Source organism: Harpia harpyja, chromosome 13 (assembly GCF_026419915.1).
Source record: "Harpia harpyja isolate bHarHar1 chromosome 13, bHarHar1 primary haplotype, whole genome shotgun sequence".
NCBI classification, from domain to species: Eukaryota; Metazoa; Chordata; class Aves; order Accipitriformes; family Accipitridae; genus Harpia; species Harpia harpyja.
The window spans coordinates 33,221,781-33,243,579 of NC_068952.1; the positions used below are offsets into that span (position 1 = coordinate 33,221,781).

A 21,799-nucleotide genomic window follows, 5' to 3' on the forward strand; every position below is an offset into this window, starting at 1 on the left:
TGAAAAAAGAGGGCTGCTTCTTAGCAGCACCTGAATTTTCACAATTCGTGTGCTATATCTGAAAAAAACAGCCAGTATAGAATGTTTCGGCTACATTTTACCATGCTAGTTTTTGCAAAATAGGAAAATATATGAAAACATTTTCTCATTACCTGAGGCAGAAACATCTTTCCAGCACCAAAAAGATCACCAACGATTTTCATGCCATTCATCAAAGGCCCTTCAATTACATTTAGAGGTCTAGGATATTTTTCCTGATTTAATCTTGCTTCTTCTGTATCTACAGTGACATACTTCTCAATGCCCTGGGGAAAAAAAAGTGAGAAGCTTTTATCTTGCTGGAAATACAGCTTTTATTTAGTTGCCTTCTCCCCCCCAAAAAATCACAATTAAAGTACAAACAGATACTTTAGGTACTGCTAGTCTTTAAGAATACCTCAAATGTATATTTAAAATAGGTTTTCTTAGGAAACAAAACACTGTAGTTTTTAGGCATATAAAGTTATTCAAAGCAAGCGTCCCCAGTATTAACAGGTTGGTTTGTTTTTCTTAACCATGTCATAAGAAAAAACAAACATGCAAAGATTGCTTTGTCAGCACAAGTGCCACTCAGTGCAGTGCTGTTAAAGGACTAAAAAAAACCTCTAGAAAGTAAAAGCAATATGTTACAAAGTAAAACCAATATGTTTCTACCAATGCTAGCAGAATAAAATATTGAGGGTCAAAGACTTCAACATGTGAAGTTTAAAGACAAATCACCACAATTTCCTCTGTTATTGAAGCTAACTAAATAGATCAATTAAATATATTATTCATTATTAATTAATAGCTTTTAAAAGAATGGCAGTTGAAGAATTTGTAAAGCCAAAAGTGTCCCTTACATTCTGAGCTGAGATCATGTCTCAGAGCTGATGGGTAGGACAGTTTTCTGCACAGACTCACCTTTATGAGAGCATATTCCAGCCTCTCCTCCACAGAGGTTTTCCGCCATTCATCAGTCTGTACAACTTTTCTTCCTCCTTGGGAATGATTCTGAGAAGGAAAGACATCCATAGGAGCTTGCAAGCATAAAAATTACAACTACAGACTACTTTTAGAAAAGTGAAGATAATTTCAAGTACTGACCCATAAAATAATTTTAGATTATACAAAAGTTTTTTATATACATGCAAATCATATTGCAAACACCTCTGATGCACTACAGACACTTAGCAGGTCTACATCCCAAAGAATATATACCTCAATGAAGATGTAAAGAAAACAAAGAAAAAGTAAAAAAAGAAAGAAAAAAAGAGGGGAGCAGTTTAATAATTTTCACATTCTTAAAAACAACGAAATGACTAATCTTAAGGGTTTTACTTCTGGGAACATAATTTAAATTGATTCCTGGCCCACACACTACATTTCATTTTAAAATTCTAATTAATTTGGCACTAATTCAGTTTCTGCTGGAATAGGTTATGTTATTCCATACCACAGATGTGTTTTCAACCAGGCAGCCTACAGAACTACTGTTTCTCATGCACACAGACTGTCCCAAAGCCTCACATACTCTCTTTGCCTCACACGCACACTCCCCTTTGCTATGAATGCAAAGGTCAAAAGGGCTTCACAATGCAAGAAAGCTTGTAAACACCCACCTGAGGAAGGCTCATGGAAGAGCACCCTATCCATTACTTCAACCACCACACTTCAGGCAAGTAATTTCTTTTCCTCCCTCAGTTATTCAACATAATCTGACATCTTTCCATCCTTATGAACCTCCTGTACTTTTGAGTGCTCATCAGCATGGGAAAAGTCATGGAAACAAGATCTCTTTCATAGGAACAGAAACCAGAACAAGATTTCATTCATGTTTATACAAATGTTAGCTAACTACACAGCTTCTCATTGCCAAACCTGATTCCCCTCATAGGTCTAGTTTTGTAGAAAGGGAAGGAAAGAAGGAAGAAAATGTTGCCCAGAGAGGTTGTAGAGTCTCCATCCTTAGTTGTATTAAAAACCCAACTGGACATGTCCCTGAGCAACCTGCTCTTGCCAACCCTGCTCTGAGCAGGCAAGTTGTACTAGATGATCTCCAGAGGTCCCTTCCTACATCAACCCTCCTGGAATTCAATGAAAAGGTACCAAGTGCTCCTCAACCTCTGGCCAGACACTTTAGCAAGGGAACCACTCCAACCTAAAAATAATCCATGAAGCTGTAGGGTGGACATGCAGGGACCACAGTGGCAAGCACTTCATGCGGATCTTTAAAAACAGTTTGATTATACTGCATGCTGAGGATGAAAAAAAAAAAACAAACGCCTTTGGAAGCGCAACTCCCATTGCCATTGTCCTGGTTTCAGCTGGGATAGAGTTAACTGTCTTCCTAGTAGCTGGTACAGTGCTATGTTTTGAGTTCAGAGCGAAGAATGTTGATAACACTGATGTTTTCAGTTGTTGCTCAGTAGTGTTTAGACTAATGTCAAGGATTTTTCAGCTTCTCATGCCCAGCCAGTGAGAAAGCTGGAGGGGCACAAGAAGTTGGCACACGACACAGCCAGGGCACCTGACCCAAACTGGCCAACGGTGTATTCCATACCATGTGACGTCCCATCCAGTACAGAAACGGGGAAGTGGGGGGCAGGGATTCGCCGCTCGGGGGACTGGCTGGGTGTCGGTCGGCGGGTGGTGAGCAATTGCACTGCGTATCATTTGTACATTCCAATCCTTTCATTATTGCTGTTGTCATTTTATTAGTGTTATCATTATCATTATTAGTTTCTTCTTTTCTGTTCTATTAAACCGTTCTTATCTCAACCCACGGGTTTTGCTTCTTCTCCCGATTTTCTCCCCCATCCCACTGGGTGGGGGGGAGTGAGTGAGCGGCTGCGTGGTGTTTAGTTGCTGGCTGGGGTTAAACCACGACAGCCATAAATGGGACAAAGTTTAAGTTTGAGAAGGTCTGCAGCTATACACTTTATGGAAAATATTTTTTAATCTCAAACTTCAAATGAAGACTGATCTCCTAAATCTGCAAGGGTTCCTCATTTTTCCCCACAGGTCTAACATTCAAGCAACTGGCAAGGTACATTACTATTACCTGAAGGAGCTAGGAGAAAACTTCACTGGCGCTCTATTAGAGGTACGATACTTGAAATGGGACTGCACATTCTATGTTCTTTGTGCAGAATAAACTGCAATAATTGGAAATAAAAAGAACATATGCACTCACTGACTAATGAACACACTTTTGTGTTTAAAAAAATAAAAACCCTTTTGACAAAAGAACTTAGAGCCATTCAATTCCACTATATAAGAGGAAGGTCTGAATAAATATTTTGAAATATGCCTCGAACTCCAAAACCTTATGTAATAATCCTTCTCATGAGCTGTAAGTGACTATCTATTTGGACTCTCACATCTGTTCAGAGCCACAATGAAACCCATATCAGGATGCTTACCCCCAGTGAAAGCCTAAAAGTTGTAATACTTTATGTTAAATTTTAATAGAGCTTTTAAAGATGTTTTGAATCAAGAGTGTCTCTTTTTTTTGCAGTTGGGAGCTGGTTTACTCCCACAATAAAACTAGCACCATGAATAAGAGCAGAGATTCCAACAGTGGCTTCCCAAACTTCTAGACCTACAAGGAGTCATCATCCACTTCCATTTCTACTTTTCATGCTCCATTTAAATTCACATTCTGCCTTCTGCAGAAACACTGCTTAAGCCATCCCTTTCTAATTCCTCTTCTTTTTCTTCCTTCCTCTTTATGCAACCCTGAATACCCTAATGGTAAAACTCTGCTTATACAGACAAGATCACTCCCTGGTGAATTGCTTAGACGCTAAGAGCACCATATAAAATAGCCTAAGCACAAGGGATAGGGACAGTCTTCCTGTGCTGGTTTTCAACATGTTGCCATTGTTCCTAAAAAGCACGCACCACCATTGACCAAACTACAAACCAAATGAAGCTGTGCACAGAAACGATACCTCCAGGAGCTACAAGACAGGCATGCAAACTTTCTTGTGCTCTTAAATCTAAGAGCCACCTAACCCAGACAGATTTTTGCTGTATGTTCTGTTCAGAACAGGATTTCACTAGTCATCTTATGGTCGATAATCTGGAAACCTTCCGGTGTGCAATCTTTGTCTTTTATCACCACCGCCATTACAGCATCTCAAAAAAACTAAATAGCTGATCCTCACTCTTGACATGAGTTACATGAACTGAAAGTCTATGGCACAGCCAGGAACCACAAGCAACTGCTTCACCTTTTACATATACTCCAAGCAAACCATCACCACTAGAGAGACAGGTTTACTCTTTGTATCCCACAGTGTACTTGTCAATGAAGCTCCAGCACCAAGGTTTGCTTTAGTTGTGGGTTGGCCTTTTCTGGTTCTTGTTTGGTTGTGAGAGGGTTTTTTTGTTTGGGGGAGTTTGGTTGGGATTTTTTGCTTCTTACTGGTTTGGGGTTTGTTTTTTTTAAAAAAAAGAACACCTATGCAGCTTCGTCTCCTGAAGCATATGAAGAACTCTGGTACAGGATCTTTCAAGGCACCTATGAAATTGGAGAGGCTCAATCTATCACAGAGTTCACATTTTATTCTATATTAGTAACTAAACCACTTGTAGCATCATTAGTAACTTCTAACACACGCTGTTTGACACATGCAGTTTATAGGCTGCTCTACCTATCATCAGCAGGGAGGTGTTAAAGCCCAGGTGCTAAGCTAACTACTATTCAAAGCTTAAAATTGGAAGTTACCTGAGCATAATGTAAAAGTTTCTCTGTCGCATCAGGATCTTTGTTCCAGATTAGATTCTCACACAGCTGTAGCAATTCCTTGTGGATATCATCATACACTGGCAGATTCCCAGCATTCACAATTCCCATGTCCATGCCATACTGAAAAAAAACATACAGAATCCCCCAGCCAGGGCTGTCAGACATAACACTGCACATCTGCCAAGTGCAAACCTATGGAAGCCAAAAGTACATCATACCTTAATCGCGTGGTAAAGGAACACCCCATGCATTGCTTCTCGAATGGCATCCATTCCTCGAAAGGAGAAAGACAGATTGGAAAGACCTCCACTTATCCTGGCTCCTGGCAGTGTTTCCTATAAGAATTGCACACAGATTTTTAGAAAAGTGCTTTCCAAAAAGGAAACATAAGCAAAGCAATCAGTCCATAAAACAGTTGGCCCCTGAGCTGCAGTGCATTGGCTATGCACCCTTTCTCTCTTTCCTGTTCCAGATTCTTCTGGTTACTCAAATTCATAAAAAGCAATTCAAATCTCTGTAGAAAAAAGATACAAGTAAAAGGAAAGATCCAGCCTAGTTACGTGTAAGCAACTACCATGGTTTCCATAGTCATAGGTGCTATTCTAAACATTATCAGTCCTCCCACAGCAGCATTCCAGATTTTCCCCATGCAGACCTACTTATGGCTCTTCCATCCCCCACTCCTCCAGAAACAGTAGCAGCCAACCTGCCTGCTTGCATGTCTCAGGAGCAGGCTGTAGTTGAGCAGCTAATCTCAAGGGTGCAGCTTCCCTTCCAGAAGCCCTGTGGTGACAAAATAGCCTGTGGGTGTTCAAGCCCCAGATTGCTACTGACAGAGCATCTCCAGACCAATCAAGCTGCCTTGTAAAACACAACAGTGCAGCTTCCTTGGCTGCATTTAGGTGATGTTCTTCACTGCTGTACTTCTTTACACACATTTTGGCTAAACAAAAAATGAGGTTACTGCAGAAATTCCTGCTACAGTAATGGAAGTTTTATTAATTTAAAAAGGCAGCTTTCACGTACCTTCAAAGAGGTCCTTTTACCTAGAATATGAATGTGATTGTTACCTCATTTAATTAATATATTTACAGTAGAGATAATAGATTGAAATATATTTATAGAACTATTTGAAGTTCTTCTATTGGAAATACAGCAATATTGGGGAATGGCTGTACTTCAGAGGAATAGTCCCCCTTGCTAATTTAAAATGCATATCATTTTGCAGCAGTGTTTTGTTGTTGTGGTTTGGGGGTGAGGGGAGTGTTTTTCTGTTTTGTGGTGATTTGGGTTCTTAAGTAAACTCAGCAAAATACTTCAAGTTAAAATAAGCTTACAACTCACTTTTATAGTTTTAGTAGCATTGATAAAATTCATAGCATACAGATTATGTTCTTCCATTCCAGTTCCTATGGTCAAAATATTAGGGTCAAATATTATATCATTTGGATTGAAGTGCACTTTTTCCACAAGGAGGTGATAAGCTCTGGAACAGATTGCAATCTTGGTTTCTGTTTCTGTTGCCTAGTAGAGAAAAAGAATTTTGACATGAAACTTGCAGACAACACCAAAAAATAAACTCCCCAGAAAACATTTACAGTTCCAGTGACTCAAGACTGAGAGTCTGAACATCACGAGTATTAGAAGAGGATTATATATAAGAATTTTGTATTAAAAAATATCACCACACCTGTACGTGGAGTTTTGACTCAAGTCATTAAAAACAATTTTGTTCCCCAACATTTCATCATCCTATGCAAAGTTTAATACGTGTTTTTTGACATAACTAAGTTAATCCACAAAGACTCCACTCTCATGCAAAACTCAGTTTCTGAACTCAAAAAAAAAAAAAAAAAATCTGTGAATGAAAGAAGAGTTCAGCATGACTGAATAGCAAGAGACATGCTCTTGTGCTAGCAGAGCTACACTTGGAGCAGTACTTGGATTCCTCAAACAAATAAGCATTTCTTATGCTGCTCACATCAGGGTCAAAACTATTGCTAAGACTATACAGACCTCTTTGAATCACCTGTGTCATATGAAACAGAACAACTTTGTCGTGCACAAGAGTAAGAAAGCCTTGCACTCCAGAAGAATACCTCTCCTTTAAAGCAACACTCACCTGCCCCATTTCATCAAAAGCCATGACAACCACAGCTGCTCCGTATAACTTAATCTTCCTTGCCTTCTCCAAAAAGTCTTCTTCACCTTCCTTCAGACTGATGCTGTTTACAATGCATTTCCCTTGGCAACATTTCAAACCTGCTTCAATCACTGAAAAATTTGAGGAGTCAATGCATAACGGTACCTGTAAGTAACAGAGAAGTAAGCCAGGGGAATACATACAAGTTATGAATTAGAGTTCCACATGCTGTTTGCCCATTTGGACATAAAAATGCACACAACTTTAATCAGCATTTATGAATAAAAAGTTTCCAGATGGTATCTGTAGATTCACTTTGCTTTAAATGCAAAACTCAGAGCAAATTTAACTTAAGAGCTTCTATGGCAACTCCATCACATACCTTAGAGACCTCAACTTCTCCCTGTATTGTCTTGTGTTTCTGAATTAGATACTCATTTTAAAAGAATGCACATTGCAGAAGTATCTTTTAAAACCACCCTATATCCATAGCAATTTTAAGTTTTGTGGAAAGCAACACCGTTATGCACTGCCAGTATATAGATAGATTATGGTTCATAAGTGCTGCAAAAGGAACCTGCATTCAGCTTAACTAACCAATGAAAAGGACTGGCATATATTTAGCTGAAATCAGATAGAGAATGTTAAACCTCTGTTTGCCCCAAAGGCCTTCCTCATTACATTACCTTTACCTCTCTGGGGACACCTACATCTGCTTATTAAGCACCTAAACTGGTTACTAAATACATCAATATCAAAATTTTCTGAAAGGCAATTTCCAACTCAATAAATGTTCTTTATTGTGCTTTGGAGTGGCTCAGTTACAACCTTTGCAATATCAGGTTCTGAAGAAATCAAGTTACAAAATCTGGTCATTGCAGCAGGGCCGTCCAGCATCCCATCATCCATATTGATGTCAAGAACCTGGGCCCCCATCTCAACTTGCAATTTGGCTACACTCAGGGCTTCCTAAAGAAGAAAGTCAAAAAGCAAAACAACAATCAATAGAAAAAAGCCTAGTCATTCTCAGGATAACATTTCACTTCTCCAAAAGAAGCATGCAGCCAAAAAATTAAAAATTCTTAAGACATCCCATAAGTGATTAAGGAAATGGTCTGTGATGTACAACATACAAAAGTTGTTAGTATGGCACAACTGATAACTAATTTGTTCACAAAACCATGACACCAGAGACCTAATGTGCTGATACTGTCATTGATTTTAGACAATTGGTCATATGCTTAATTGAATGACTTAAGATTTGCATGGCAACAAGGACTTCTGACTGCACAAGATTACAGGAGAACAGTCTCCGTGATGGTACGAAATAAGGGTCTTGCATCACAACCTCTGCTGTTTCATAACACAGAGTGCTTAACTTTTTGAGGTTGTTCAACATTTTTTCCAGTTGCAGAATAATCACCAAGTGCTAAGAAGGAAATACTAAAGCTTTCCCTCCAGTCCACATAATTATCTGAACACCTATGTCTGTTCACTTTCTCTTTTTTGTCACTCTGCAGACTGAGGAGACAAAAAAGAAAAAGGTTTTTAGTTGCCCACAGTCCCTAATGACCTGTGTTTAAAGCTTTCTTTATTTAAATAGATCTAACCTGCTTCATGACTTCCAAGAGTTTAAGAGTCAGATTTCCTAAAAAACAAACTAAGGCTTTAATTTTGATTGCATCAACTAGAACAGCAGAGCATACTCTGGGGCAGAGTCTTAGCTCTCAAGAACTGTCACTTTACTATTTGTTTGAATGTTACAGTAACAATTTACACCAGTAAAGAATGAGCTCTCCAGCCTTTTCATTTCTGCCCTGCAGCTGTTTCAAGAAAGCAATTACCTTCGAAGCACCTTTTTCTGCAGCAACTCTCATGTAGCGTGCTGGAGCCAGTGATCGAAGTATATAAAGATTAGATGCAGCCATAATACTGACCAGGATTGGAGAAGGGAGGGAAAGAGTGAGGGCTGCAGTGCCACAATCTATCCCAAGTCAGATGTACCCCACATGTTGGAAGGAGTGATTACACCCACTTTCCTTCCTTCCTCCCTCCTCTGTAAATCCACCCATAGATACAGCACAGACCAGGACATTTTCTAAACCATCATCAGCTGTGTAACTTAATTCAAAATGGAAAGTCATGTTTCCTGTAATACTTGTCAGAAAAACAAAAAAAAAAAAGCCCTTGTAAAACCCTTCTCACAAATGTATTAGGAGCTGGTAAGCACAGAAACAAAGGACAGTAAGAAACTAAATTCTCCTTGTTTTCTCACTCTTGTAACTGGTGTAGAATAGTGCTTTGTGCCAGCAAAACAAACAACTAATAACACAGTGCAATGGAGCAATGAAAAATCAGAGCATCAGCTATAAAGATTATTGTTAAAATGCATACTTCATAGTTGCCTGCCATGATGAGTTTAGCAAACTTCCGTGATCCTGCAACATTGCAGCGTTCACCAATATTAACGAAGTTCGTGTACGGCCCAATCCTGAATGGCTCCAGACCTTAAAAAGATATTTTCCAACATATTTTTAAAAACAGAAAAGAAAAAACTGTGTAAGAAATACAAAATCCCTTTTCTAAACTGTGAAAGAGGTGTCTCTCTCTTTAAGAATAGTGATTTCTCAGCATATCATGATGTGCACAAATCTAATGAGTAACTAGCATAGAAATGCAATGAAATAAGTTCCAACACATATGCCAAAGGTTTCTATCCTTCCTCAATTACAGTCAATAATTTACCTGACCCACAAAAGAGAACAATTTGTCCTATACAAAATGTCGTGAAGCTACGATTCTTTGGGCATCTGTGTATGCACATACACACCTTCTCTCAACTTCCAACTACATTATCTCATGACTCTACCACCATCAGAGAAGCAGCCCACTGAATTGACTAACAAACAAGGACAGCTCTTAACCACATATCTAAGTTCAGAGAAACAAGCCAAGTGGGACCCTTGGGTAGCAGGCAACTCAGAGACAAACAAACCTTACAGAAGAACAGAATAAGCTAACGCATGAAACCACAGGCCAACCATGCTTTATTTAATTTATGCTAAACTGATTTGACTTTGAGATTAAAAAGACCAAAAAGAAGGTACTGTTTTACTTGGATATATGGCCCAAAGGCTTAAAAGAAGGCCTGGCTGAGGAACATACAGATCTAGACATTGCTAAAACAAAAGACATTCTAGACCTTGATGTATTACTGGAACACTGTCCCAGTAGGACTGGATCGAGATCTGAGGCGACATAAGGCAGCTCTCTCACAGCAGGTGAACAAGGATCTCATCCCAGCTCTGCCATCAACTGTAGTCAAATTACCTGATCTCTCTGTGTTTGACCCTCCCCTGTTGCAAAGTGAGGATAAAGATACTCACTCACACTTACAAAGTGTCTGAGACTTGTGGAGTAAAATATGCTGGCTTGGTTACATTATACAAGACTGTAATAAAATGTGCCATTAATCCTTTAGCCAAAGCAGTAAGATTTAGATCTTGTTACACATCCATAAGCTTGCTGGATTGAAGTAGAACCCAAAACTCATAGTGCCATTCTGATCAGTAGAAAACAGCAAACAAATTTATAATGGAAGGTTACATGAGTTATGAAGCTCAAACTGTTACACTCCATTTTACCCGAGAGCAGCATGTATCCTTGAGAGAGAGAAGGTGGAACACGAGGCTTACAGAATTTCACAGCTTCGGCAATTTTCCTGAGTTACAGAAAGAGGAAAGTAAAGGTTTTGATTAAAATTAAACCACTCCGGACAAGACTCAAACAGAATATACTAGACATATACCTATATTTCCAATTTAGCCCTGTAGCAGACAAGACTAATTAGCTAGTTTCACTTTGTGTGGCCAAAGGCAAAAACATACTCCCAGAAGATCCTACCACAGCTATTTGCAGGGAATGTAGAAAGCTGAAGATTTACCAAATACTGAACGTGAGATACTATGCCAATGGAATACTTGATGGATATCAGAACCAGTCCTCAACCACACTGACTCTTACCGTATTTGTGATTTGCTGAGCTAAGCAATTGCTGATGATTGTAGAAACAAACAAACAAACAAAACCCACCACAGGACAAACACTGTTCTGTGCTGAGACATGCTTCTCAGATGCTGGAATGACTCATGGTGTTCACGTTCACTTTCTCTTTGCTCCAGTCAGCAGCGACACACAGTGTCCTCTACATGTTCACATACCACATCTTTGCAGTTTGTATCAGGGTAAAAATGAATCACAAGGGCCCCTTCTCTTTCAAGCCCAGGTGAAAAATGGAGATTTTTCCACTGACTTACTGCCAGTGAGAAAGATATGAAATGCTCCTTCTGATTGGCCAGGACTAGCACCAGCTGTACAGCATTCCCAGATCTCCTGTTCAGACATTTCCCCCCCACATCCACACAGCTGCCTTCCTTCCTTCCTTCTACCATCAAAGGAAACCTTAAGTCTCACCTTGTGGCTAAGAGTGCCAGAAAGAGAAAGACCATATGGCATAAGGGAGCAGAGATGGGAAGTCTATTCTACCCAACGGTAAAGAGGGAAGAGTAATTCCAAAACAATTTTAGATGAGAAAACAGCAGAGGTATAATCCCTGTTTGAACCATGCCTCTACTCATTCTTCATGATACACAAGGCTATGAAAGCCAAGTTATTTCTACTCCATATATTGCTGCTATAGGCATTCAAGTGATCCATCTTTTCAGGAAACTCTAAGACAAGCCATGGAATATTGCACAGAAGCAACACTTCATTTACTTCCCAGTGCACCTAAAGTTGTAGCTCATGAGGTACCTGATATGTGCTGGTGTGGTACCACAGCAACCTCCAACTATGTTGACCAAACCATCCAAAGCAAAATTCTGTAAAAGGGAGGGAAAGAATTTTGTTTCAACTTAATAAAGGTATCTTTTATATAGAAATATATTTTTTTAGATATATATTTTTTTCTCCCTATGTTAAGCAATTCAGGGGGATCGCAAGAAAAAAAATTAAACTAAAAAACGATCAGTACTATTTCTTCTCTTTAGGATTTGTTTTGAGACATGGATTCCCAAGGCTAACCAGCAATTTCAACACCTAATTTTAGGAAACTACATTTGAAACTGGCCTATTTTATACTGAAGCCCCAGATGAAAACTTGGATGAGTATCAAAGACTAGTCCTACTGTATTATAAAAGGGAATTAACATGCAGCAGATACTGTGGTCTCGCTGACACACTGCAGCTCCAGCCACACAGTTCTGTCTTACACAGATCAAGTGGCATGTGGAAGGACACCCTGCAGTGGAATGCCACCATCAGTGGTTCCTATACACACAATATAAACAATCCAAATGACATACAGACCCATCTGAGGGGAAAAAAAAAACAACCCACAGTACTGTAACAAATATGCATAAAATACAAGCAAAGAATTCTTGTCTACTAGTATGTCAGATATGACACAGTCACGGGAAATATTTCATACCTTTATATGCTTGGCAGTCACTTCTGGAGTTTCATCATAACCACCAAAAGTATTGGGAAGACCTTGAAACATAATTTTTCTAGTATTACAATTTGTTTAAAGCCCACAAGAACAGAATTAAATTCCACAGAAGACATATGTAAAGTAGCTACACTTGTATGAGGACTAAAATGCCTCATCACCCTTGCAATCATTACTCAATAGATTATTAATTATGCAAGAGAGCGTTCTGGGTTCACTGTCACAGAACTAAGAGCAGTTACTTTCAGCAGTTTAAAATATTCTTAATCTCTTTTTAATAGTAAAAACAATAATCTTTGCAAGCTAATTCAACTCTATTATTGCTAATGAGATGGAACGGTTTTGTTACATTTCATCTGCCTGTAAGCATAGAAACATGTGCACCAACACACCTGCGTTGGGGTAACAGATGATGTAGGCTGTTGTACATTTTCCAATTGTTTCAATGAACGGTCGCATTTCAACTGCCCCTAAAGCACAATTTAAGCCGATACTGGAAAATAAATTTTCAAAAATTATTTTGAGGTAAAAACACCTTTTACACACAGAACAGATGAATGTTAGTGCTGGCAACTGCTAACTCCCGCAATCGTCTACAACAAAAAAACAACCTGATCTCCAATTTCTTTAACCATCATCATCGATACAGCAGGACTGTGCAAAAGAAGAACCCTTGGGTGGAAGAAAAGTGCAAGGGGGAAGGGGGCTGGACTGAATTGAACTGGGAACAGTAAATCAAGATTTCATTTCAAAATCCAGTAGGAAAGTGGCAGCATTTTGACAGCAACTACAGCAACGCAATGGCTCTGTATTTTCTAGGCAAGAGAGAGAGCAAGTGGAATAAGAATGACAGACTGGAAAGGAGCCTTGTGCTACAGGAAGAAGTACAAAAAAGGTTGAAAAAGCAAGACCTGCTTCAAGCCGCTAACTCATCATTCTCTTAAAATTATACATAAATCATGTCAACCTTGGCAGAAACCAAGTGCCTCCCCCAAGATGCATCATGGCAGCACTAAGCTTGGGCAACCGAATCTGCTACATCTTAGTAACAGACAGCACTACAGCAGAAGTATTTTTGCATGAATAAGCTTCTCAAACAATTTTACCAGCATGTGAGGTACGATCATGTTTTCTTTCATTCAATGACAGATACATAAATGTCACTTGCACTCAAAATCTCTACGCTGATATTAAAAAGGGAAATTTCTCCTTCAGAAAGTATGTAAGAGATCTTTTACATGTGTTTCCTGATCTCTCTGCACCATTCTAGAAACCATCTTACAAGTACTGCAAAACTCAAGAGGTGCTCACAGTGCTGCTGGAACAGGAAGATGTAAAAAAGCTTTCTCCTTTCCTGGAATAATGGTCTCAGAGAGGATGCAAGCTAACCCACTGAAACAGGAATGGATAACAGCCACATCTCCCAACTAACTGAGCCACAGAGGCTGCCTCAGAAGTAGCTAAGTTAATAAAGTGCACGTATGCCCACTTAGTTTCCCAGAGGTCAAAAGCAATAAAGCGCTGCACAGGACTGGGAGCACAAAATGATTTTTGACTTTTCTGCTGTTTCCAAGGAGTAGGCAGGGGCTTGGTAACTGCACAAGTAGCAGCAGTAAATGCTTGCAGCCAGATTCACTTGTTGGACAGAATGACAAGCCTTGAGATTCGAGGGGCTCACAGTAACATCCAAAATGGGGGCCTTGAATATCACAGTCACATGTGATATTGACCAAACAATACACAAACCCCTTCTTCCAATAACTTAGGGGTGTTTGGGTTTTTGGGGGGTGGGCATGCATGTTTGTTTCTACAAACAGCCAACTCTACTTTTGAAGTGCTTTTTCTAATGCATCTCATATAGGCCATTATATTTAAACAGAAAAACTTGAAAAGAACCCTCTTATTCTCATTTCCCAATACAGTGTTTACATACATTTAGATCCTTCATACAGATCTCCTGGATACAAACAGCATGCACAGGGAATACACAATTAATTACACCAATGAAGTTCTGCAGTTTATTTCAAAGTGGGGGCTCATCCCTCAGGATTTTTGAGCAAAGCAAGGTAAGAATGGTTAACAAGATTTCCTTATCAAATGCAGATGAATGCAATACATTTCCTACTGTTAAGTCATTCAATTTACAAGCTTCCAGCTCATACTCCCCACACCCTCTTTTTAAGCTCTACTCCTGTATGAGGCAGCTTCATCTCTTCCACATTTAATATCCATCTCTGGTTCCAAGTACAAAACTCACCTGTCACTCTCTTTAACACACCTTACCAGAGAGATACTGTAAAAGCAGCCAGCATACTCAGCAAACAAGCACTTCTTGATGTTCTCACTTGACTTAGTGGGTACTGGCCCTCCAGAATGCCTGAATGATTACTCACTACATGGGTTGCTGAGAAATATATCTATGAGCATGACACCATCCAAGCTTTACCCGTTTCAAAACTGCCAAGTCAAACTAAGCACAGACACGCACGTTTATTCAGAAACAGAAAGTAGCTTCTGTGGCCAGTCTCATTTCCCCACAGCACTCAACAGCATCATGAAAGAAAAAATTTGAAAAAAGCAAACTGTTAACCATGACTTAAAAGCCAGCAGCCTTGAACCAGATTCCTGGTACATTATCACTGCTACCCTAGTGTAATAAACATCACACCCTCATCTTAAACATCACCTCTCTCCCTTGCTTATTTCTTCGTAGCAGTCACACACATCAGCTCCTGTGAAAGCTAAGGCAGCAGAGTGCCCTTGGGATGAGAACAAACACCACGTTAGGGCCCTGAACTCAGCGTATGTCTTCTTAATGCTACCACAGTAGAAACAATCACAGGATCCGAAACAACACAAAGGGAACTCATGCCACATCTGAGCACTTTTCATCGCGAGCAGCTTGCCACACATCTTTCACCACTTGCTAAGCACAGTTTACAAGTTTCTCAGCTACTACCTGTATCAACTGGACACAAAGCACACACTTTATAGGGGGTCTCCAAACCAAACTGACTTAAGGACAACACATCACCCTAAACAGGATATACAAAACCCAAATGGAAACATGTGAACACGTATAACATGATCCCTAGGATACTACTATTAATCAGCTTTTTCACAACCGTAAAGCCACTCTGTACCAATTTGGCAACAGAAACAATATTAAATGCAATCTGCTCCCACAATCAAAACCCTTCTGCCACAGTGCTGTATAGTAGCCTTCGTATAAATGAGAAACGGGCCCTAAGCATTCAGACCCATAAAATAGCTTTTATGAAATATGGTTTAATAAATTCTTGATTTCTGCTCCAGTACCCTTCTCTCCTCTTCAGAGGCGAGAGAGTTATGAGCAAGATTATCTGAGACAGACTCATGCCAAATATGGATCACTAGGCTGTGATGCTGAGAGAAGGAGTCAACTACCACCCTGTTCCAAGAGGCTCCATATGTTACTTCTGGAGCACCGTCTGGTCTGGGAAAGTGGAGCCTCAAGGGCAGTCAGGAAAGCTGTGAATGCAGTCTTCTGCTTTTGTGTCACCGAGATGACAGATTGCGCGTTTTAGCTGGAATTTTTTTGTAAAAACAAACAATGGCTTGTCACAATGTGCATGGCATGCACTGTTAACAGTGAATTAAATGTTTTAAGTTAGAATGTTCTAGGAAAAGAACATCTATTTCCGGTGTAAGTTTTTGTGTGAAGAACCAACCTGAGAAAAGAAATGTTAAAGAGGGAAGAGGAGGCAAGGAGGAGGTAGAATAGGGCATAGAAACACAGAAGAATAGAGAAACAGGGAATGGTATTCAAATTAACACACAAAACCTTGCACAATGACCAAAATCTTCTATATTATGCATTTTCACAGCTCTTAAGTCTCACACTTACTTCAATTTTTTTGCCTGAACAGAAAGGAATGCAAGTAAATGGAGGCATCAGGAGCCCTCGAAACAACTCACATCCTTGAGAAAAACTGTTACATCTTTGTAACAGTTTAGTAAAAAGAACACTAGAATGAAATCATACCATTTGCTCTTTCAAGCCACTCTGAAACATACTGAGCTGGCACTGCTTCACTCTAATAAAGAGATGTAAGCCCTGCCCACACCAGGAGTTAGCTCCTTGCACAATCTGAGACAGCAGGAGATGGCAAACTACAGTTTCAGACTTTTTTTTTTTTTTAATTCTTTGACCTAATTGTGATTTCAGTGGCTGTTGCAAACACAAAACCCCAGATTATTTAGAGCAATGTTTTAAAAATTCAGCGTTCTTTGGAAACATAATTTCTGCTGACGGAACGATAGCAGAACATGTTAGCAATACACATGATTAAATATGATCACAGTTAATATAGCTTCCATTTAGCTGCAAGCAAGGGGTTAAAATAGAAAAGAATCACAATCTACAGTTAACTTACTAAGAGAAAGATATATTTCCTTACCAAAGTGGCTTACTGTGGGAAACACTAATGACAAATGCCTCTCCTGTCTGGCCTGAGAGGGTACGCCCACTCTTATCCACAATGGTTCCAGAAACCTAAATACCAGTTGAACATAGAGAAAGGAAAAGAATTAAATTAACAATAAAACCAAGAATTTAAATGGCTGAACTGCTAAAAGTCAAAGCAGCAGGACCCGTGCTCCACTCAAAGTGATGAGGCTCAACCCAAACAGAAAAATTAAACTGTTTCCTCCCTATAAGTGTTTAAATATTTATCTAGGGAAAAGGCAAACCTTTGACCAGTCTTCTTTCCCTCTCCCCCCTCCTCGGGGGAGAGAAAAAGAAAAAAAAGGGAAAAAAAAAAAAAAGGAAAGAGAGAAAACTACCATGAACCATTCAGCAGCAAGGTAGCACTAGTACCATGGTATCATTCTGATGATGGCCTCAGAACCAATCTGCAGGGGTTACCTGTTTAGGCAGCTATCAGCAGTCACAGCTCCTCTCCTACCCTCCTCATGGTCCCTACCTCCCCCTCTATGTTATTTCAGGTCTCGGGACTGCTGTTAGGTTGTTTGGTGGTGGGTGGTGGTTGGAGGGTAGGACGGCAGGAGAGTGGGGGCTGCCCTTAAAAACCAGTTATTCCTTTTGCCGCAAGGGAACATCAGATGTTGCAACTTCATAGTGGAGATAAAAGTCTTAACCTGTATAATCATACCGCTTTAGTACTATACAGAGAGAGATGTCCGAATAATAAATAATGCCTTGACCTCCAACGAACAACTACAAAGTTGAGAATTCAGGAGGCATTTGAATGAGCCAGGAAAGCTTTCCCAAGTCTACAAATCTTTTTTCCAGAAGATGGAATGAGTTTAGAAGACTCCATGCAAAGGTAAACCCATTATTTACTCCAAAACATGCTTTAACATTGATGCTACTTTCCTTCAAACTACTCAGTCAAGGGAGGCAACCAGTGGAATCCTAGAGAGAGCTATGCTAAGGGTTGTACTTCTCAACATAACTGAACTGGAAAGGGACCAGAGAATGAGGCAACCAAGCTCACTGACCATTCCGCTCAGGACAATGAAGACAAAAAGTCAACACCACGTAATCAGAAAACTGTCAATGCTAACTGACTTGAATGATAAAAAAGTAGAAACTCATTGCTCATCAAGTAGTGAATCAAAGTTGTGAACACAGGAAAAATTCTACATAATGACACCTACAATCTAGTCTTTACTGCTCAAGAAACTAATCTGAGTAACAAAAGAAAGTTTTATGAATGCAATTTCAAAGCTCACTAGCAGTAAAGTAAAACATCAGGAACTACAAAGAAAGAAATGGACAAGGCAGAGAACATCACCAGGCTGTCATACAAATCCCTGATGTCTGCACTTTGACTGCTGTATGCTATTCTAATTCCCCTCTGACTCAAGGAAGTGAAAAACAGAGAGGTGACAAGAATAATGAAAGAACAGTATGGAGCAGCTAAATAGACAAGGACTCTTCAGGATGAAAAAGATGACTAAAGGAGGTTTTCACAGAGGACTATAAATGCCATGACTATGCAGCAAAGGGAACGTGGAACAGCTGCTCACTGTGACTTTCAAGAGACAAATGGCAAGACACAAAAGTAGTTATCAGGTGGAAAGTCCAAAAGTAAGCAAACTTTCAAACCAGCACATTCATCAGCTGTGAAAGTTACTGACAGATTATTTTGTGGATGTGTGGGTCCCATACAGGTTTGAACATAGATTCAAGGAAGGAGTAACACATTCAACAAAAGCGTACAAAGAGATACAAACTGCAGATCAGAAAGCCTGGGCTGCAAACTGCAGAAAACTGGAAGAATACATCAGAACTTTCAAAACAAGCTTATTCTTTTTCTATATTCATTCCTACACATTCATGACTGCCCCTGTCAGAAAAAGACATGTCAGAGAAAGAATATGGAGTTAGACAGACCTTTTCTGTCTAATAGTCACTCATATTCTACTTGAAAATATGGCAGAATTTGCTTAATTTCATCCTTAGACACCAAGCCTGAAAAATCATCATCAGACCTTTTCCTGTGGAAATACACAGAATGAATACACACTGGAATGAAGTCATTTCTTAGTCTTCAGAGTGATAAGCTGGACAGAGCTACCCAAGGCTGCTTTCATAAAGCTCTTCACATAAGAGTTTTTCCTTTCACAATTATATGAACAAAGTACATTTCCAAGACACTTATTTCCTTCATTTCAAAACACTTTTATCAACTGCCACCTCAGCTAGTTCACAAATCAAGCTTAAGTATATGTAAAATATTAAATAAATAATATACACTTACAAATATGGGTCGGGGAGCATATTCTTCCTCAAACAACGTCTGGAGTGCAAAAAGAGCTGCCTATAGAAGAATAAGTTGCAAAATATTAATGGATGTTTCAGGAGTTCTTCAGTTTGTTGGGTTTTCTTTGTTTGTGTGGGTTTGCTCCTTTGGGGTTTTGTTGGTTTTATTATGTACTTTTTTTATGGTTGCTTATGCATCTTGCTACCTCATATGGCCTGGCAGAACTTACTATATACTCAAGAGGTTTTACCCTTAGCTTTAATATCTTCCAGATATTCCAAAACACATTTTGTTAACAAGTAGAAAAGAAGTACCATAGGGTAACCAAATAAGACCAAGATTACTCTGAAATCCAAATCACACCAGCATGTACTTCTCCCTCACATCTGCAGCACAACCTCCACCCCAAACATGGTTGTATGTACTGTTCTCAGTACACATTCACTGCCCTTCAATCTGTTTAGACATGCAGTTTGCAAAGGATTCTAACCACCACAAATTTTAACAGTAAGGACTGCAGTGACCCCTTCGAAGGTCCTTAAAATTTCCTGTGTCCCTAGGGCAAGAAAGTTGCACGTGAACATGAGCTCAGTACTATGTTAAGCTTACAGGATCCTAGCCAAACTTCCATGATGACTGGTCCAATCTGCAAATGGCAAGTCACGCCACTGCACATGTTAATCAGCTGGCAGCAAAAGCCTAAAGAAATGCTGTGTGCATATCCAGCCAGACTTTTCCATGTAAAATTGCAAGACAGTTATAAGCGCCCTAACAACTCCACCGCCTGCACTGAGCAATTATTACATAAAGAAGGAGTTGTAAAAATCACATGAAATGTGTCATATTTCAACAGTTTATTCCTCCTATTTTACCCTTCTAATCCTCTACTCCCAATTATTCTTTTTTAAAGCTGGTGATAGAGTGTCAGAGTTACCAAAAAACATCTTAACATGACTGTCTCACAAGCCTTCCCACGCCTGTAATCAGATGGACTGGACATTCCCTCTGCAGTGTGCATCACAAGCATCCTTTGGACAGACATGCTTACGCTGAACAATACAAACATCAGATGCATTTGGAGATGTTTTGCAGTACAGCAGAGCTTCTGGGAATAAGAGGACAGCTGGCACAGAAAGTCAGAAAGATATGAACGGCACACATTAAAAGGCAAAGGAAAAACTCTGGAAAAGGCTGATTAAAAATCATCTCCTTACATTCTACCTGTTTGTTATCAACTGAAGAGTCTTTTCATGTATTTAGTAAACAGTAGCTGATAGCTCTTAGAAGTACGATGTTGAATTTCCTTAGGTAGTACACCAACTACTTATATTACTGAGTATTTTTTTTCCAGGTGTCTCACCTTGGCATTGGCTGTATCAAATATGGTTTCCACTAACAAGATATCAATTCCTCCATCCAAAAGTCCTTTGGCTTGCTCCTTATAGGCTTCAACCAGTTCATCAAAAGCTATAAAACAGGAATGATGTTAATTTCATCTGGAGGTCTCACTTTCAAAACCATCACCTAAGTTAAATAACTTGATGGTTATAAATACTTACTTATGTTCCTGTAATCTGGTCTCTCCACAGATGGTGACACAGAGAGTGTCCTGTTTGTTGGACCCATGGCTCCAGCAACATATCTCCTAATTCCTAAACCAAGACACAGAGGAAAAAAAAAAAACAAAAAACAAAAAACACCAAAAACCCAATGACAGCCATGTCAATGTAAAAAACCTCCAAGGACACAAAGACACGCATTTCAGGGATTAAGAACTATAAAACAGGAAACTCCTGTCTCAAATCAAGAGTTTGATCAGCACAAGATTACCCAGCACAGCTGACTTTTGTTTTAATCCTATCCAACACGATGTTCAGTGTATACACACGACACAGAAGAACATCTACAAAAAAGGCAATTGGCTCAGTTAATTTTTCTTCTAAGTGTCATTTGTCTCTGCACAGGAAGCTTCATTCAATTACTGTAAATGCACGGCATAGAACTGTCCTGGCATTTTTCACTAGATAACCTGATTTGAATATTCTGGCACGTGTTCATAAAAAAAACACCACGCTTTTTTTTTTTTTTTAAAGCATATTTCAAATCTTACATTTTTATTGCATACTATGAATCACACCAGTAAGGTGTTATCTGGACAGCAGCAACAGCACTGTTAGCTTGAAATACAGTTTGATGCCAGAATACAAGAGGAAATTAAATAAGCTTTGAAAGACAGCATTGTCTACAGCAGTGCAAATGAGCTATCACCCTCTCACATAAAGCCTGGAAGGTAAAAGACTGCACATTTACAGATGACGGTCACATACTAATAAGCACTTTCCAGTAGCTGCTGAGCAAAGTCAAACCACGAGACTTACACTAGGAGTAACTGGAAATCCACATTTACCTACAACCAGCTATCCTAATTCTGTAGTACAAAGACTTGTGCCATAGAAACCTTAGTAACTTTTAACAGTCCCTGCTGAATTTGGTTTCTCTAAAACACATCTGGAAGACGGGTATCGCCTGCAGTCTAAAACAGGCAGGCACAGGACAGCCATTCTGGAGAACACACTAAGGACTAGATCCTGCAGACATGGTGA

At 39.4% G+C, this 21,799-nt stretch overlaps 1 protein-coding gene across 2 annotated transcripts in view; it reads right to left on the reverse strand.

The window, feature by feature from the left end:
* MTR (5-methyltetrahydrofolate-homocysteine methyltransferase) overlaps nucleotides 1-21,799 on the reverse strand; it is a 52,729-nt gene that overhangs the window by 20,999 nt on the left and 9,931 nt on the right. For both annotated transcript variants that reach the window (XM_052805986.1, XM_052805985.1), the window contains exons 5-20: nucleotides 20,756-20,848; nucleotides 20,557-20,663; nucleotides 19,194-19,253; nucleotides 16,866-16,960; nucleotides 12,819-12,919; nucleotides 12,406-12,467; nucleotides 11,730-11,797; nucleotides 10,562-10,638; nucleotides 9,312-9,424; nucleotides 7,746-7,886; nucleotides 6,897-7,082; nucleotides 6,119-6,298; nucleotides 4,993-5,109; nucleotides 4,754-4,894; nucleotides 943-1,032; nucleotides 153-305 (exon numbers count right to left, since the gene is read on the reverse strand). In XM_052805986.1, the coding sequence (XP_052661946.1) occupies nucleotides 153-305; nucleotides 943-1,032; nucleotides 4,754-4,894; nucleotides 4,993-5,109; nucleotides 6,119-6,298; nucleotides 6,897-7,082; nucleotides 7,746-7,886; nucleotides 9,312-9,424; nucleotides 10,562-10,638; nucleotides 11,730-11,797; nucleotides 12,406-12,467; nucleotides 12,819-12,919; nucleotides 16,866-16,960; nucleotides 19,194-19,253; nucleotides 20,557-20,663; nucleotides 20,756-20,848 (1,784 nt within the window). The remainder of the gene's footprint in view (nucleotides 1-152; nucleotides 306-942; nucleotides 1,033-4,753; nucleotides 4,895-4,992; nucleotides 5,110-6,118; nucleotides 6,299-6,896; nucleotides 7,083-7,745; nucleotides 7,887-9,311; nucleotides 9,425-10,561; nucleotides 10,639-11,729; nucleotides 11,798-12,405; nucleotides 12,468-12,818; nucleotides 12,920-16,865; nucleotides 16,961-19,193; nucleotides 19,254-20,556; nucleotides 20,664-20,755; nucleotides 20,849-21,799) is intronic.